Source organism: Ascaphus truei, chromosome 2, assembly GCF_040206685.1.
Source record: "Ascaphus truei isolate aAscTru1 chromosome 2, aAscTru1.hap1, whole genome shotgun sequence".
In the NCBI taxonomy this organism is placed as follows: Eukaryota; Metazoa; Chordata; class Amphibia; order Anura; family Ascaphidae; genus Ascaphus; species Ascaphus truei.
Window position 1 is genome coordinate 446,387,658 of NC_134484.1, and position 19,283 is coordinate 446,406,940.

Genomic DNA, 19,283 nt, shown 5'->3' on the forward strand with positions numbered 1-19,283 from the left:
AAGTAGGAAGAACGTACAGAGACCACAGGAGGGAGCTCTGGTAAGTGCGTCTGCAAGAGGCCAAGGTTGATGCGTGATTTGTATTGGTAATCATACAATACCAGAGAAACGGCACGGACGGCAATGAAATACAATGTTTCTTGTTCGTATTAACGTGGCTTCTGTTGACCAGTTTCCTCTCTGCTTGCCATGGTGAGAGGAGACTGAGCATAAGATACAGGACGATGGGTGCAGGCTGTCAAACCGCTCAAGTGGTTACAGGAGGTTGTGAGACCACAGCCTGCATGCCCACTACATCCCATTCTTCCCTTATCATGTTACCTCTGTGCAAACTCTCCCACACAACAACTAGAGGAGCTTTTTTAAACCTCTGTGTAATAACTGAAACTAAATTATAATTTAGGAATATAGCGATGTATGTGTTTTTCCAGTAATAGTGACTTTGAGAAACCAGAGCCCATAAAGGTTACCATGGTTACCGCAGAAGCCAGAGATGAAAAAAAAACATGATTTTCTTAAATACCAAAGTGAATCCTGACGAACAGGACATGCTCACACTGCCAGAGTTTAACATTAGGGAGTTGAACTCATAGGGGCCTGTCCAGTAAACGTCGATAAACTCGGTGCATTGGTGAGTGACTTTGCATTGTTTTACTGCACTGTAAAACGTGTACAAACGGTATTCACTAAGAAAAAACTCGGTGTGGTCAAAAAATGCAAGATCGCACTTCCTTGTTTGTTTGTTTTCTAAGTGTTATCGGCCTGAATCGGTTTATTTAGGCTGCAGCCTGGTGGAGCTACACGGAGACTCTGTGATCCATGCACGGCTCTGACAGGCGATTGTGCAGTTTAAATATTCATTTTAACACTAGTGTACAGGAGCAGGGGGTTACCTGAGCTGAACCGCCTTCATTTCAGCCTCGGGGACCCCTGCTTCCTGAGTTACAGGGTTGTATTTATGTATTGTACTGTAATGTTATTTTTGAATGGGGAAAAAGCTTTTTTAGCCATCTTTGGTTAATAGCACTTTTACCAATTCCGGTTGTTGATACAGGGGGTGGGTGACGGTGGTAGTTGCCCCAGGTGGGTGTTTAGGCCTTGCGGTATGGTAGCACAAGGGGTTAACCCCTTCATTACCTTAACAGGGGATTTCTGCTTTAAGAGATGATTAATGTAATCTTGTAAATCTGCAAAATATTTTTTGCGATTTGGTTTGGAACCAGATACAAAAGAAGTTATGGTGAGTAAAGAAAATGACAAATACATACCCTGCATATCTTATTATCTTATTATATATTTGGGAAAGCACTGTATGCCTGTCTGCATCTCCTGTGTTCCTAGAGGAAATCTCATTGGTCCCTTGGCCCGCCCGCCCCCGCACCTCTCATTGGCCTGAGGCGGAGTGACGACACACACACACACACACATCTCCCGCTCTCTTACCTGCCGGTCCCGGAGGCTCATCTCCCGCTCTCTTACCCACCGGTCCCGGAGGCTCCGCCTCTTCCTCCCCGAACATCAGCCTCCAAGTCATCGTGACCCGCGCGCACCTCCTCCTCTCCCCGTGTCTCCCTGTTTCCCGCGCTTTCACCCCCTCCCCCCGGCGCCGCTACAGTCAGCGGGGGAGCAGAGCGAGCGCCCGGGACACCCCCCACGGCTCTCAATTGTGTGCACGCGCCTCGCGCCCCCGCGCTCTCCTCCCCGGGATGCCGCTGTGTCCGCTCCCCGCACTCTCCGCACTGTGACCGCCTCCTGTACTGGCTGCACGGGTTCCCACACCTGCAGCTCTCCCTGCGACTTCAACCCCACGGACAGCGGCTACCGGCAGGTCAGTGCCACCCGCGGCCTGTGTGCTGGTGGTGTGTAAGTGCCACGGCCTTTGTACAGGACGTGAGTGGGTCTGTCCTTAGCCTGGTAGTGGGTGCAGCTCTGTCTGTGGGACAAGGTGCAGCCTGTGGCTGTGAAGTTCCCTGTGTCAGTGGGTGCAGCCTGTGGCTGTGATGCCCCCGTGTCAGTGGGTGCCTGTGATGCCCCCCCTGCCCTTTGCCCCCCGCCCCTCCCTGCCCTTTGCCCCCCCGCCCCTCCCTGCCCTTTGCCCCCCTGCCCCTCCCTGCCCTTTGCCCCCCTGCCCCTCCCTGCCCTTTGCCCCCCGCCCCTCCCTGCCCTTTGCCCCCCTGCCCCTCCCTGCCCTTTGCCCCCTGATCTTTGCCCTCCATGCCCCTTGGCCCCCCCTGCCCTTCCACGCCCCTCCCCCCCTTCCCTTCCACTCCATGCCCCCTGCCCTTCCACGCCCGGGCAACGCCGGGTATATCAGCTAGTAGTAAATAAAAATATCACTTGTGAGCACATTCCTATGTCTCAGACCGGTCTGCAGCACTGCTTTTCACCATAGTCTCTTGGCATACAGTGCTTCCACTGCATCCAGGGATTCTGGGTAATGACATGCAAATGAGCACCGCCACTTTTTGCTTGTCTATTTACCAAGGACCCCTATAAGCTTATAAAACGCACAAATAAAAAGCAGCGCTTACCCAGTGTGTTAGGGCAGCGGTGCGCAAAGTGGGGGCACGCCCCCCCAGGTGGGGCACTGGATTTGTTTGGGGGGGCGCTTGCAGAGGTCCTGCGCTCTTCCCCGAGGCATTTAAATTAAATGCCGAGGGATCGCGTGAGGCCTCTGCAGAATCCTGGAAAGTGAGTTGCAGAGCTGGTAAGACATAGCAACGCGCCGTCAAATGATGCCGCAGAGTGATGTCACGCGTCCGTTTCCATGGCAACGGGGTCACACTACGTGACCCCGCGGCGTCATTTGACGCAGCCGAACAACGTGATGGGGGCGTGAAAGCGAGAGGGAGCAGGCAGAGGGGCGCAGCTCAAAAAGTTTGTGCTCCCCTGTGTTGGGGTAATCTAATTATTAAGGGCTGGAAATCATGAGGATAGTGGCTGTGTATAAAATAGTGTGAAAAATAAAATAAATCTCACTATAAAATATACATATAACCAGTGGTCGACAAATCGCCAAAAAATCTACTCGCCGAACAAAAAAATCTACTCGCCACCTAGTACCACACGTGTACTGCTTAGGCCGACAGGAGCTCGCCACGATGTTAAATCCACTCGCCCGGGGCGTGCAAATGTATAGGTTTGTCGAACACTGCATATAACCACAACAATACAGTGAATTAATTAAAAAACTTCAAACCAGTCCCGAATTGTGGATGAACATAGGAAGTCCAATTTCAGAAGAACGTTACTTATGGAGAAGGAAGCCGCTGCTTCTAAGTGATCTTAGCTTGGATCACGAAAATACCCAAGTGAAAAAAATAGAAAAAGAAGTGCCAGCTCCATAGCATAAAACCGCACAGTTATCACAATCAGAAAAGTGAACATCTGCAAGATACTAGGAGGGGATAGATTTAAATTGCTTTGCCTTGGAGAATCCTACTGGACTCACAGTTTAGGACACTGCTCCTCTAGGTTTAAATGAGTGTGTAGACCGTAGCACATTTGCCTAAAACACTCATTAATCTTCCACTGCGGTTTCCTTTTTTTAGGAAACACCGGTCAATTTTTGACTTGTGTTTTCTATTCACACAACTCTCCGATGTTTGTTTACTACATCCATGTAATATATTGCTGTTGAAATATATGCACTGATTTAATTTTTTTTTTCCCCGTCAAGTTTCAATTAGAGACATAGCTTATTTATTTATAATTGGTTACTGCATCCACTTTTGTTTAGTGCAAAGTTTTGGTGTATTATATTATGTTTTATACACGTGATCAGATGCATTATACAACGTGGTTATATTACCATGCATTGTTATGTCATTTTGTTGATCAATTATTCTGTTAAGTTTTATTTATAATTTGAACAGATTTATATATTTTTAGGCATGTCATTTTTTTAAAATTATTATTATTTGTAATGTTTTATTGTCATCTATTGTAGTTACGTATTGATTCAGTAGTCTTTCCTATATTAATTAGTAATTGGGGTTAACATCGCTATTATGCTGCAGGATTGGTTAGTTGCTGAGCATAATTAGCTCGTATTGGTTGTATGTGAGGCACCATACTGTTTATATGTGTATTTAAATCACATGGATAGTACTAGCCAATCTCCCCCGTGACGAAACGCGTCGTGACGTCATTACGTAATTGGCGCTGCGCCAGGAGGAACAGCGTTCTAGTGTGGAGTCTCCGCTGGATCCCCTATACATTGCGGGCTACTGAGTGTTTTACGAGCCAGGAAGGTCTGTTTAGGGAAGTCTGCTCTCTCTATTTGAGGTACCGGTCACCTGGTTTCACTCTATGGCAGCTACAAAGTACAACAGACTGACTGACTGATTTATAGGCTGAACAGCACGGAGACATAACCCTGTACCCGCACAGCTGATACAGGACCCATTTTTTCTCCCCTGGTGATGCCTATCTACATTTCTCGCAACTGAATGGCTTTTTAATCCCCATGTGAGTGCACATCCTGCAGATTTTCAGTCTTCTGAATAAATTTGCGGTTTTATGCTATGGAGCTGGCGCTTCTCTCTATGTTTTCCCTATAAGCTTATGCCTGCTATATGTTTGGAAGGCTATTAATGTTTTTTATTGCATTTCAGAATGTTTGCAGTCTGTTTTTAATGTATTTTTATAAAGCATTATTTTTAATAGTCTTCATCCTTTTTAAACAACAGGTCAGGTTTTCAGGCTAGTTCTGCTTTAGCACAGGTGGCTGTCATAATTACATTCTGACTGAGCCACCTGTGCTGAAACACGGATATCCTGAAAACCTGGCCTGTTGACGGCTCTTGAGGACTGGAGTTGGCCGCCCCCTCGCGTAGATCATTAGCTCGTGTCCTTTCGTTAAAATGCCCAGATGGCATCTGTCCATTACTTATGTAAGGGAAACGCACGGCATATTCAGGAGCCAGCTTTACACACACACCCTAACTCACGTGCTGCTGGTGCTTTCATAGGTGGGAGGAAGATGGGATATCGAGTGGTATTTTCAGAATCGACATACTCCATTGTATAATGTGATCTGGAATTCGGAAGTGTAGTGAGCGTCCGCGATATCACCTGTGGCTGCATATGACGATAGAACTGATCCTTTGTGGCAAGAAACACTGTACATGAAAATATTGATTTACCCTCATTTTGTTTTCTGCCTTAGGTGTCAGAAATGCCAAAGCCTGCCTTCATGAAGAAAAACCTACATGAACTTGGGATAGGGACATACCACAACATTGCCTTCATACACCCACACACTCCCATCATCAAGGCTTTGAATATATTTGTGGAAAGAAGAGTATCGGCATTGCCTGTGGTAGATGAGTCAGGTATGTAAGGCTAGGTCCCCAGTACAAGCTGCAGCGCGCGCTGCAGGAACAAGAACCGCCCCTCAATGGGGCAGGCCCCACTAGCTGCCTTGGCTTGCAATTTGCCGCCGTGTTGCTCGACAGATTTTTCTGAAGACAAGAAATTGTCTTCAGAACTGGCGACGGAGCGCTGGTCACGCCCCCAGCGGTTCTGCCAATGAGGGCAAACCAGCCGGGGGATGTCATGGCTGCGCCCCCACCACACGGACGTCGAATCTCCTCCAGCTCAGCCACAGACGGGAGATCGTGGCTTACACAGCTGCACGCGCCGCCAGCCTGCCAGGCGCACATGCAGCAGCCGGCACTGGGGCCGCAGACGAAGCCTGCAAGGTGGCGCTAACTCTGCATACATGACATGTTTTACTTTGTGTATAGTATTCCAAGTAATGAAGCTATTCATTTCCCAAAAGTAAAACCACATTTTAGGAGAACTACAAGCTTAGTTGCATGTATTTTATATATGATTATTTTTTTTTTTCTTCCCCAACCTTAAGCAAATTAAAATGTCACTTCTGAGCACATAAGAGACAAATCATCTTTTAGCAAACAATGCTTCCACTGCAGCCAGGGATTCTGGGTAACATGTAATGAGGATTTAGGTTTCAACCTTTGTAAACACTATTTGCTGTTTGATTGATTGTGCAATCAAATTATTTATATCTTTTTTTTTTTCTCTCTCTCTCTCTCTCTCTCTCTCTCTCTCTCTCTCTCTCTCTCTCTTAGGAAAAGTTGTAGATATTTATTCCAAGTTTGATGTCATTGTAAGTATTTTTGTGCTTATGCAGTAAATTGTAATGATTTGGCTGGTTTCCTTAGGCTTAGTCGGTATGTACACATTAATGAGGTTTTGCTCACAATGGGGCGCCAGGGTTGCTTAGCTGAAACGGTTAATATGGTGATAATTCATTAAGCGCTCTAATTAACCAAGAGAAAAGAACATCTTAAACATGAACGATGATGCTTGTGCTAAGTTTGGAAATGTACATAGGAACATTAAGTGTCTGTTAAAAGCCGCCTACTTACAAAAATGCCTGCAGGCTGAAGGAGAGCTCCTTGTCACTGCCTGGAAGTGAGGGGACCGGATGTGAATCAGTGTTTGCTCTCCTGATAGCTTCATCTCCCTGTTCCTCAGGCACCAATATTAGATTGTACGCACTGCACTGTAGGACACGGACTCGCTCTGCCTGCAAAAAATTATTGTTGTAAACATTTCTACCTGATTTGGCTGTTGGTATTGCACTGTAAAATTGGAAGCAGGCTACACACAGATACAATGAGAGCCCTAATACTGCCATCAAAGCTATAAGGCTCTGAATAAAATCACGTATTCAATTTTTCAAGCCATTGGGAGTTTCAGTGAGCTCAAGTTTGAGGACCTACGGTACTTCACTTGCATAGGAACTTCTCTGTAACTCAAATAAAATGTTGTCATCTGTCATTTAGGGCATATTAGGGATGTATCATCCATGTGACATGGGTGCATTGCCAACAACTGTATTTTCTTCCTTAAAATTGTTGCATTCCTCAACCGTAAATAGTGATTCTCTGTGGTGAGACAGGTGGCCATGCTCGGCGTTCCTCTCGATCAGTTAAAGGAGAACAGATTGCTATTTTACAGTTATTTGTAGGCGCCTATGGCAGAGGAAGGAGATATCAAATTTTCTTTAATGTATGTTGTTATGTTTAGGACAGAACACAACTTGTGTGTTCATTTAAAGGGTCATTCCTGCTTAATACGAAACTGTTGAATAGTTTAAATGTAGCTGATTGACACCTCCACCAAAAAATGTTAAATCTCGTGAAGTATTTTAACGTAGTTTTCTTTACATTTGAATGGTAAAATGTACTACTACAGGGAACTTACAATGAGGGTTTGCTTTTCATTCTGAACTCTTTGGCATGGTTTCTATTAACTGTGCTGTTGGTGTCTCACATAAACAAACTTGTAATTAATTGATGCATAATTTATTTTTTAGAATCTTGCTGCTGAAAAGACATACAATAATTTAGATATCACCGTGACGCAGGCCCTTGAACACCGTTCTCAGTATTTTGAAGGTGTGTTGAAGTGCAGTAAGCTGGAAACACTGGAAACTATTGTGGATAGGATAGTGAAAGCAGAGGTAAGATCCTTATATAAAGTATGCATGTTGTAAACAAGGGGTGGTCCACGCCAGTCCTATAGCGTCACCAACAGGTCTGGTTGTCAGGCTATCCCTGCTTTGAGCACAGGTGGCTCAATCATAATTACATTACATGTATGACAGTACAACTTCTCATAACGACTGAACCACCTGTGCTGAAGCTGGGGTAGCCTGAAAGCCTGACTTGTTGGTGACACTTGAAGAATGAAGTTGGCCACCCCTTGAATGTGGGCTGACGATTGATCATTCTCTCTGTTTTAACTTTACTTTGCCTTTTTTATCACAATAACATATTTTATTGCTTTGTTTCATTCAGCAGTTTTCTGTTTAATTTGACATTAAGGAGACACCATACAATTCACGAGGCACCATGCGTGCACTAAAAATACTGTGACTGGATGTGCAATCTCTCTCAAAACATGTTTGGGGAAATTCCATAAAAATAAAAGCAGTGACAAATATGCAGAATTATGGCAGATATCGGGTTTAAAGTTCCTTCAGTGTCCAGAAATTGAGAGAATACACATTTTCTGTTTTGTCATTCACTTAAAACCTTAACGGCTCCATTCTTGTATTCGGCTCACAAGTTCCTACAATGGCAGGCGTCCTGTCAACAAAACGTGACTATAATCTATGGCAAGATGAAGCCAGAAGTGTATTCTGTCTAGGCGAGAGTAACCCTGACAGAGCAATACCCAAAGATATTAAGAATTATTTCCATGAATTAAACAAACTGTATAGACCAGAAACATGTTCCTGGTGGGAAATGTCAAGACTGGAGAAATACATCAAACTAGTCTTTGTACAAAGAGGACTCGGTTGATTTACCTCCATCCCATCAAATTTCAGATGAACAGTTTATTAAATCTTGGGAACATCTACTTTTACAGTGCCCAAAGGATCTCATGAAACGATTGGTAGATTGAGAGCAAGAGATTGGTTACTACTAATGAAGAACAAGACAAGTCTATTCGATGTGGACAACTCCAACACATTCAGAATTTAGGGACCAGGAAATAAAAATAAAAAGATAGTTGATATATGAGCGAACTAAAAGACAGAAAACATAAAATCTCTGGCGTCTCTATAAAACTTTAAGGATGGGAATATTTTTAAATTTAACCTTGCTAAGGGACGACGCAAGTTTTGAGTCTCACAAATCTACCGAATGGGAAGCATCAGAGTGAGGGTGAGTCTTAACCCGGGACCTCATCAAGGCAGGTTTGATAGGGAACGGTCTCCTTTTTTAGTGGTCCGCCACCCCTCAAATCGCGACAAAGGTAAAAGAGGAAGGGTAAAGTCGGATACACTAAGGGACGGAGACATATGTGGCTTCAAAAGCCAGGTGGGTAGAGAAGAATGCACCATCTGGGATATTGGTGTCTCTTGAGGAAGATGAGTAATTATCAACCTTGTCATTTCCGCTTAAATAATATCACCTTAAGGTCCTCAGGAAGGGACTGTCCTCCCCCACCTCACCATTTATTCTTTTTGAATGGGTCAAGGACACCAACATGTTTGCCAGGAAGCTCCTTTTGCACAAATTCTTTCTCTCGGGAATGCATGCAATTACGATATCTGGCTATAGAAAAACTATGACCATGTAGACATACATGTATTACAAGACCCTATTGCCCTAGAAAATGAAACCGCAAGAGTTCAGGGGAAGGCCCCTTCACTGATCTAAAACCCAAAACCAATTTCACCCCCTCACCAGACGTAAGTGCCAACATAGAATTTTTGGTGAAATTAGTCACCAGGGATTTGGAACAAATTCCAAAATATGGAAGTACTAGGAATCTCTGTGGGCGAGAAGGGAGCGTTCAAAGAAATTCAGACTGACACAACCATTGTTCTAAAGCCCTGATCAAGAATTCCAGACCCAGGCAGATGAAATCAGAGAGAGGTTCTTGAAACGTGGCTACAGCAAGAATAGCATAAAAAGAGCGTACAAAAGAGCCAAAATGATTACACGAACAGAACTCCTGTTGAAGAAAACACCCACTACCCCAGAACAAAACAAATCAGGTTTTTTGGCAAGTACAACTGCTAATGGCAGACAGTCAACTCAAGCCTTTACAAAAAAAAAACGTTGGCCAATACACATGGAAGACGAGGATTTAAGAAGGGTACTGAAAGCTTACCCAACCATGGTCCTTAGGCGTGCCAACAACTTGAACGCTCTAGTCTAGTCACATTATTGAACCCATCAAAGAGACATGGATCCCCAAAAAACCTTGGGGATCTTGCTTTGCTGTGTACGCAGCAAAAGTGTCCATCTATGCACCCCACAAGTGTTCTCCAATTGGGACAATAGCAAGGAGTTAAAGATCAATTTGCAGACCAGTGGTCTGCAACTGCCAAAAGAAATACATTGGTAAAATGTGCAGACCACTAAGGAGTAGAGCCGTGGAACCCCTAGGGTCCGTTTGTAACAAGCTAGGGACCCCAATAGAGAAACCTGTAAATGACCTACACCATTGTAATCCCAATGTCCTTTATGTTCTGCGGCATTGACCACTTAACAATGGGCCAAAGGAAAGAGGACTGTGACAGAGTACTACTCCAGAGGGAGTGTAAATGGGTTGACACGTTAAAACCCACTGCCCTAAAGGTCTGAATGAAGGGTTTGTTTTTGTACCTTTTTATCTGAACCATCAGCAGCACTAGATCTGATCCACCTCCTTTCCCCCATATGCATTAATTCAGGACTCTAAACATCACATCTGTGTTTGGATCATATATGTATGATCTCCAATGCCCAAAGGTTGAGCGAATACTTTTTTTTTTTTTCCCCCTCCTGTTTTGTCCTTCCTAGGGAAACAATATGGTCTCCAAGTCTTGCAGAATCTGGAAGCAAACAGCGGTTGCGGCTTCCTATTTGTCGATGCCAGCAGCCCAGTTTCCTCTGAGACTGCAATTCTGTTGGAAATCACCAGGGCCCCAGGGCAGAAAACGGCGAGGTTCAGCTCCGGATGCCACATTAGTTCATATCATTGGAACCAATCATTCCCCTTTTCTTGCGGCATTGCTGCCTTACAAACCCACACACCATTACAAGCAGAAATCCCATAGTGCTATAGCGTGAAGGGGACATGATGGGGGTAGCTAAACAGAACGTAATGCACTTTTGTGAGGCGAAAGTGACCGACATCTTAAACATGCACGTCTAGGTGCCAATGTATCCAAGTATTTCTCTAAATTGCAAAGTAATCCCGGTCCCAGCCTGCATCAGCTTCTGTTTTGGGAATATAGGAACTGTTCGCTGATGCAAATGTTATAGGATCGAAAAAAATTAATACACCATGATGCAGAATATTCCACATTTTGTCTCCAAATTCCCCACAAAGTCTGACTTTGTGTAAGCACTTCTGTCTAGCGAAGTGAGTGAAACGTAAAGGCTGTTGTATAACTAGTTTCTTATATCCTGTATGGTTTAGGCACAGGCAAAAAAAAAGTGCTACCTATTTGGTTCTTTTATAACCCTTTGTGCAGAGCCCCCAAAGAATCGCTGTATAACATACAGTACAAATGTTTGTTAAAAGGCTATATAAATATCAAGGATGGGTTTTAAATAGAATATTGGGCATACACCATAATTGTTGGGAACAGGAATTGCGATAAGATGGCATCATTTTTGCATTCTCAGTTGGCAGGCAAGACACAGTTGGTTACAGTAATAAGTCTGTATATGCGCCAATGTTACTCACAATTTTATAATATTTAAGGGAACTGCTAGTGTTGAGTAGAGTCACTTGGTGGCAGCAATGAGCCTTATACTTTTTATAGCTTAATATCTTACAAAATGCATAACTACTATTTTTACTGATAAGTGCCACTTGCTACAAACCCCAATTTATATAAGAATTATAATTTTGTCTATTTGGATATCCTACATGTTACTTTAACAGCACGGTTGACCGTTTTAGGAATAGAAATAAGCAAATGATCAATTTAAGTTTTAAGTAATTACAGGAGATTGACCAGGTATGGTAGAAAATCATGAGCAGCGGGGAACTTTTTACACAAACAAAACCCTACATCTCCTTGGATTCTGGGTGTGAGAACTGCGTTTCTAGCTCTTACAAGTGGACACGACTCCTACCTACATTCAATAGCTCGGTCAAGGAGCGTTCCCGTTCCTCACTGCTTTTCCCTGAGAGTGCTGGTTACTGAGAGCAGTGGTTCTGTTGGTGGCTACCGTTGTTACTGAATGCAGAAATTCCTAATGGTGCAGTCCTACTTAGGACTATAGTTAACTACTAGCAGTGATAGGTTTCAGCAGTTTTTCACTATATGTTTGCCGTTTATGGTCCTCTGTTTTCAGTTACATCAGGGACGCCGAATAGGGGCGATTGACAATCTTGTTTGTCCCATCCCAGTGATAGTCATCAGATTTATGGACACGCCACTACATATTTCAAGGCCAATAGCATGGAGCCCAACGACAAAAGAGTGATGGGGAAACATCCTCATCAGGTTCAATGTCGGGATAAACGTTAAATAAGTAAACAAAATACTTATACTTGGAAGCCTCTATTTAGGGGAAAAAAACTAAATCCCCTAGTTTAAACTTCTAAATTATATCACTACCGACTCAATTTAAACCTATGTAGGACTGCACCTTTATCTCTCTGTTTTCCATGTATGGGACAATAAACCCACATCTTTTCTCAGAGTATAGCTGAAGGCACACTTGCAGAGAATGTATATTCCTGTTAAATACAGGCCTATGCTGTACCCTGAAATAGATACAGTTTCATTAACGAACACTATAGTGTATTTGGCATTGTAATGGCATGTAGCCATCATATTATTGCTTTTAATAGGGTAAGTGTTTGAGTTGGAATTTATTTTAGTCCAGAATTTTTAAGCTCCGTTTGTAATTGTTTAAAACGTGTATATATAATTCATGGTAAACTTATTCCTACTTCAACTTCAGTGCTATTAAAATTACCTGTCTGCCTTGATTGCCCAAAAACTGTAAAGTACTTCCAAAATCATTTTGGACCAGAAAAGCTAATTGCCAGGATTTTTGTTGCGTAGACACGAATGTTTGCAGAGACGCTGTTGATCTTTTATTAAGCTTACATACAGTATAAACAAATAGATTACATTTTTTTTTTCCATGGATAGCATTACAAGTCGGCAGAAAGCGAGAAATATTACCTTTTGTAGCTGTGTTGTGTTTACATTGGATCTTTGCATCTTTCATTCTTGACTGTTTGCCAAGTGAGATGTTTTTACTTGTATTGTATTTTTCAAAAAAATGGATCCAACTAATTAGTAACGGTTTCATATTTTATCCCTGCTGCAGGTACACAGACTGGTAGTTGTAAACGAAGCACATAGCATTGTGGGAATTATATCCCTCTCTGATATTCTACAAGCCTTAGTGCTTTCCCCAGCAGGTACAGTTGACAAATTTTGACTAGCGTTTTTCTCAAGCATGGCACATGGAAATCAATGTATACGTATTGTAGAATAGAATACTGTTTTGAAATAATTGTAAGCTTTCCAATAGACCTTTTCAAAAGTCATGGGGAGAGATTCACTAAAACTGATGCAGGGTTTTACACCGTGGTCCTGTGTTGGCTGCCATTCGTGTTAATGGCATTTATCGCAGTATCTTGGTGTGATCTGTATCGGAGGTTAAATATGCTTGGGCGATATCAAAACTTGCACCACGATAACAATATTAAGACATTTATCGCGATAAGATAGATTGCAATAAATGTATTTAAATAAAAGTCTCGACATGTTCTAGTAAATGTTTTATTTTGATTTACTACAACAAAGGGTCCTTCGTTCCCAAACTGTTTCCATGTCTGCACTTCACCTTTCCGCACCTACACTGCTCCAATCATCCTAAAATTCCCTTCACCCCGAGAAACTCTTTCCATTTAAAAACACATTTAATTTTTAAAATATATTCAACAGATTTTTTTTTTTTTGGCCATTAAGAATGATCGAAAAATCTGTTTTTAATTAAACCGCCTGGGCGGGATGGAGGTCTTAACAAGAGGAAAGTGATGGAAGGAGCTCCTACCTTTCCCAGCTGCACTGCCTCCCCCAAACTCCCTGGTGCTCTCACATGATCTCTCCCTGTGCTGCTTGAAGCTCCCCCAGCTATGTAGTGAAAATATACTGTATATATTAAAGAACCGCAGAAATATATATAAAAAATGAATTGCCGTCAGTGTAGAAATGGGAAACTTACATCAGTGACGTCTCGATGATTTTTTTTTTTTTATGTAGATTCTAACAATATTCATCTTGATTTAAGGTGCCAAAAGAAAGGCGAGCGATGCAGAATGACCGGAGACAATGGAGACGTTTTTTTTGTTGTAGAAGAACTTGAATGATGTTTTTGTGTCAAACTTTTGCCTCACAAACACGGACTGCAGTAGAGGAGCAGAAGATTGGTTTTGGGAATGTGTAATTAGAGATAGTGATGGGCAGCGATCCCCTTTGCCAGTTTCTCCTTGCTGCGTAGGCAGGGAAAACATCAAGAGGTGGTGATATAAGAAAAAAAAAAGAAGCTTTATTAATATTAAATTGTTACATTTTTTTTTTTAGTTGACATATCAAAATCGAGGTCTAGTTATTTGCCTAATTTCTGACATTCAGATTTGTGCTTTACTTTAAAAAGCTGTATGCAATGTATGCAACTCCTAGCATAGTGCCTCATGCCCAAATACAGCGGGATCTTATTGCTCATCACTATCGGGGGGATGGGGGGGGGGGAGAATGGGTTGTGCAAAGCAAGACACTGTATTGAATGTGAAAAGTCTTTAAACTAAAACCAAATCCGTTTCAGTTTTCATTTGACTTCAAGCTGCTGTGCCACTTACTCAGAGGCTAAGTTACATTGCTGAGTAACTAGCACTGCATATTGCCCTTAGATTTGCATGTACTGAATCCTGTGTCTGCCACTTAAGGTTAATTTGGCCTTTAGGCCAAGTTTAGAGCAGGGGTGGGCAACTCCAGTCCTCGAGGGCCACCAACAGGTCAGGTTTTCAGGATATCCCTGCTTCAGCACAGGTGGCTCAGTCGTCGGCTTCGACTGAGCCACCTGCTCTGCAGCAGGGATATCCTGAAAACCTGACCTGTTGGTGGCCCTCGAGGACTGGAGTGTCCCACTCCTGGTTTAGAGGCTTCCCTCTCCCTCTTGCTGCAATCTTAATAGGCATCTTGTTGGATGCCTTTCATTGACTGCCGGGCTGAGGGGAAATGGAGCCATCTGAATAGCAGTGAATTACAGATCTGCTGCATTTTACTGCAAGGCGGCACTTTTCTTTTTTTTTTCTGCAGTAGCTTTACAGGCCCCTCTGGCATCAAAGGAAGTTAATAACTGTTATTTGCATATGATGGCTGACTATGAAACTTGTACCCCATAGTTGCTGGGAAAGCACTTTGCTTTACAATCGTCTGCATGCCGTTCCAGCACAAATGGGCTGACTACCAGTTTCATGTTTTAATGTTACGTTTTCAAGATGTACGAGACACTGAACAAGCATACATCTTTATTTATTTTTACATGGAAGAAAAGAAAAAAACATTTTTACGCAAATCTGGTGAACAGTAAAGCCTTTCGCCATATCATTAATAAACTGTTGATTGTTATAAAAGCATCGGCACATTTTCTCTTTATTTTAGCTTTGGCTCAACCGACATTGAGTTTTCTCAAACAAAGCCCGTTCGGTTCCTAACCTGTGCAGCAGCATGTTCTGAAAACTGAGATTCTGTACTGTAATGTAAATAAGCATTTACTGAGGAAACAAAGTGCCAGAGAAACGTATATATTTTTTTGTGTATGAAATTGTCAAATCATGTTTGTATGATTGTAGATTTTTTTTTTTTGTAAAATAAAATGATGGCATATTGTTTTCACCTAGTTTGCAAATGATGCTAATGTCAATGCACAGAAAGACACGGAATAGTCACTACTTACATCTGTCTTTACTGATTCTGCAAGGATGAGTTATTAAGTAAAAGATGCATTCACTTTTACATGTGCTAATGAAAAGGTAAATGTTCCAATGCTGTAAATGCCTCTTGGCATCATATTAAAGGTGTAGTTCCACCTCGCTCACAAAAAGAGAAACGGGTTTGCACCAGGCTGAATGCAAGATACAGTATTTTCATTAAAGCTAAAAGGTTTCCCCCTTTTTTTTTTTTTTTGGTCCAAAAATAATTTTATTTTTTTTTCCCTGGCAAAGACCCGAAGAAGTAAAATACATGTTAAAGTTTTCCCTCTGCCCTGCCCCCAACTTTTTAGAGGACTGATAAACAGAATGGGAAGGATCTTTGCCTGTAAGAAGTTATAGTTACAGGTCATTCTCCATGTAATGCTATATTGTGTAAATGGAGGAGCTAAAGCAAATCAATCCCATGTACACAAGCAAGCAAACATTACGGAAACATAGTTGCTTGGATCTATATTCTGTGAGGCCCATTTTAATATATAATATTACCCAACCTTTTTATATGTACCAAACATTTTTTATTGGGGTTGTATGAATGAGACCAGTTGGGATTTCCTTTCTCCAAAACCACTACTCGTGTCCCCCTCCCAAGGGCGGAAATTTAGGGACCTGCTAGCATAGAGGTGAGCAAAGCCAGTCCTCAAGGCACACCAACAGGGCAGGTTATCAGGATATCGGTGGCTCAATCGATTTTGAGCTAACTGTGCTGAAGTAGCGGTATCCTGATAACCCGACCTGTTGATGGCCCTTGAGCACTGGAGTTGCCCACCCCTATGCTAGCAAGTGAAGTGGGTTTTTTTTAATCTTATTTTTATTTGCACCTTTTAAGATGGCCACCTCCGTGCTCTCATTCTCCTGATACTGTAGCATTACCAGTTCTGCTTTGCCCTTGTTTATGTAAGCGAGTTTGCCATTTCTAAGAAACATTTTTTTTTTTTATGCCGTCTCATTGAGTCCCATTTTTAAGAACAATAATTTGTGTATCTTCTTTAATGTCTGTTTCCAAACATTTAACAGATTGTAACGTCGGAGAGACATTGGGATACATTAGAAACAAGCTATTCAGCAAAGTTTTGCTAAAGAAAAAGTGAATGCACCTTTACAATTTCAGTTTTTTCCATCGCTGTTTGTTCCTTCTGTAATAAAGCAGGGTCTGTACCATACCTCTTTAAATGTCACAATCTTTGTATATTGGTTCTTTCCCGAGCTCATTGTTTTCTCATACGGTATATTGTTTGTATGTGCAAAATTGCCTCGATCCTCTTCTTGAAACACAAGCATCTAGAGGGCATAGGGGAAAAGTAATGCATTTGGCTGCCAAAGACTCACCTCAATTTGGGTTAATTTGATATGATGTGCTAATTAAATAATGTTTAGCTACATAAGAACCTACAGTCCTTGATCTGGTAATTTCAGTCTCCAAACTGAATAAGACAAAGCACGTGCTACAATTCAACTTCTCTACCTTTTGTCGGCCTGCTTGTTTGAAGCTTGTGGTTATAATTTTTCTGCCATCAAGCCTTCGTGTAAAACATCTGAGACTCCAAGTCAAACCAGGCATTTAGAAAAGACAATGGATATCAAGATCCACTGCTAATTAACACACTTCTGTAGTTTCTTAAAATCTGAGTTCACTCATTTTGCTCCAAAGAAACAATCCAGCCAGTTTCAATTGAATTTTTTTGTTTTGAAAAATCTGGTGTCATTTTTTTTCCCCATCGGTTTTGCAGCCGGGAGAATGTGATAAATTTCCCTGTGCACACAGACTGCAACAAAGGAACAGTTGTAAAGGAAAATGGCTAAAGAAACCATTCCTTTAAAAGACTGAACCATAGTGGATAAATATGTAATCATAGCGACAACTGGGTGGTGAGTATGTAAATATTCTGTGCATCTTATTACAGTATTACATATTTGTAAAATAGGTTATTTATTCATAATACATATGCAATATAAGCATGTACAGCACTAACAATGAACACCTCTTTGAAAACAATCTCGTAACAAATATAAAATTAGCACTTTATTGATAGAATTCTATCAATCGGATCATTAAACGTAACTAATGATTTTAAGAAGACCTAGAAAGAATAAACCGTTTCATTTAAAATTAGAGGAATTACAGTTTTTGTAACATTTTTGTTCGAATTTCAAAGAGTAATTAAATAACTTAAGCAGGATTTCATATTGTATGTCTCAAATTTTGAGAGCATTGCCCATCACAGGGTTTTCTTTTTATAGATATATTGGGACTAGTAGATTGTTATGTACCTGCGTTTAATTTAAATAGGTTTCAAACAATCTGATCCATCATTCTAATGATTCATTAGCTGTTCGGATTGATGTGGTTTTACTATACATTCCTGAGAAAATATAGTAAATACTCATTGTAAAAAGAATCCTCCAAAGAGCCAGCCACGTGAACAAATTGTTTTGGTTGTGTAATGTCTCATTGATCCCAAATTTTTAAAATGTTCTTAAATGATCTTAAGTTATTTTGTTCATGGTTTGTAATGGTTACCAACATTCTTAAGACTGTATTATCCTTGGGGTGGGGGGGAGATGGTTATCCCCATTCATGTAATATTTGCTTTATCTACAACTGTGGTGTGATGGCCTTGTTAATAAAAAAAAAATGTAAAAAAAATAAAGCTTTTTGTACTTTCTAAAATAAGAGTGGAACTCCAAATGTAGCATTCATTCCGCCCATATTCATTATACAGGTGGTCCTCGGTATCCGACGCCTCGCTTTCCGTCTAATGCCTTATCCGAAGCCGCATAATGGAGTCCGCCGGATGGATTATTAGACGTCGGAACCGCTGATCGGACACTCGCCGCTGAAGATTAAAATGGACCCGCAATCAGACTGTCCGTTATCAGACAGCGGGTTGCGGGACGCTTTATGTCTGATAAGCGAGGACCGGCTGTATTGGTAATCAATACACTATTAGAGCGTCAAAAAGATTAACACTTGGTTGTATTGAGAGAAGAGGAAACAGAGTAAAATTGACGACTTAGCCTTCTGTACTAGAATCCTTTATATTGTAATGCAAGTTTAGTGCCATTAACAATTCTCGTTGATGTAACCATATTATTCCACCATTTTTCATGGTCAAGGAACATTGCTGGAAGTTAGCTGGTACATCAGCTGTAATCTGTTGCATGTTAGTTAACATGTTTAATAAACCACTGACGACTGACTGAGGAACGAGGATGCTCATAGGAACATGATGCACTCCAGTGTTTGTTTTATAGCATTTGCGCAGGAGCACGTGACTGCTGCTCTGTCAACTATCCATATAAATAGCTGGAAACGCTAGACACTGAGCTCCATTTTCAAGCTCCCTTATTTTAATTTAACGGTTTTATTTGTAATTAAGTTAATATTTTTCATTTGTCTACACTGGGAAATCAACCATGTGTGGATTACTAGCGTGAAACCAGAATCCTGACATACACACTTACACTAGGACAAAGTAGGCAGTTTTAATATTTCTTTATTTTCTATATCTTTTAATGTTTTTGGGTACATTTTCTGTAAGGAGTTGTGATTTCAAATAATATAGGGGTGTGGTTCTCATGCTCTATACCACGGGTGTGCAAACGGGGGGGGGGGTGCGTAGCGGTTAAAGGCCCTGTGCGCTTCCCCCAAATATGTAAATTAAATGCCGGGGGACTGCGCGAGGCCTCTGTAACTTATCTGGTCTCTGATGGCTTTGGATTACGCGTCGCCATGGCAACACTCTGTCCTTTGACTCAGGGGGTGGGGGGAGCAC

General features: G+C 41.8%; 1 protein-coding gene across 8 annotated transcripts in view; it reads left to right on the top strand.

The window, feature by feature from the left end:
* PRKAG2 (protein kinase AMP-activated non-catalytic subunit gamma 2) overlaps window positions 1–16,670 on the top strand; it is a 354,869-nt gene extending 338,199 nt beyond the window's left edge. For all 8 annotated transcript variants that reach the window (XM_075587891.1, XM_075587892.1, XM_075587896.1 and 5 more), the window contains 5 exons: window positions 5,171–5,336; window positions 6,099–6,136; window positions 7,352–7,498; window positions 12,837–12,930; window positions 13,806–16,670. In XM_075587891.1, the coding sequence (XP_075444006.1) occupies window positions 5,171–5,336; window positions 6,099–6,136; window positions 7,352–7,498; window positions 12,837–12,930; window positions 13,806–13,837 (477 nt within the window). In that variant the 3' untranslated portion in view covers window positions 13,838–16,670. The remainder of the gene's footprint in view (window positions 1–5,170; window positions 5,337–6,098; window positions 6,137–7,351; window positions 7,499–12,836; window positions 12,931–13,805) is intronic.
* Window positions 16,671–19,283: the final 2,613 nt, after the last annotated feature.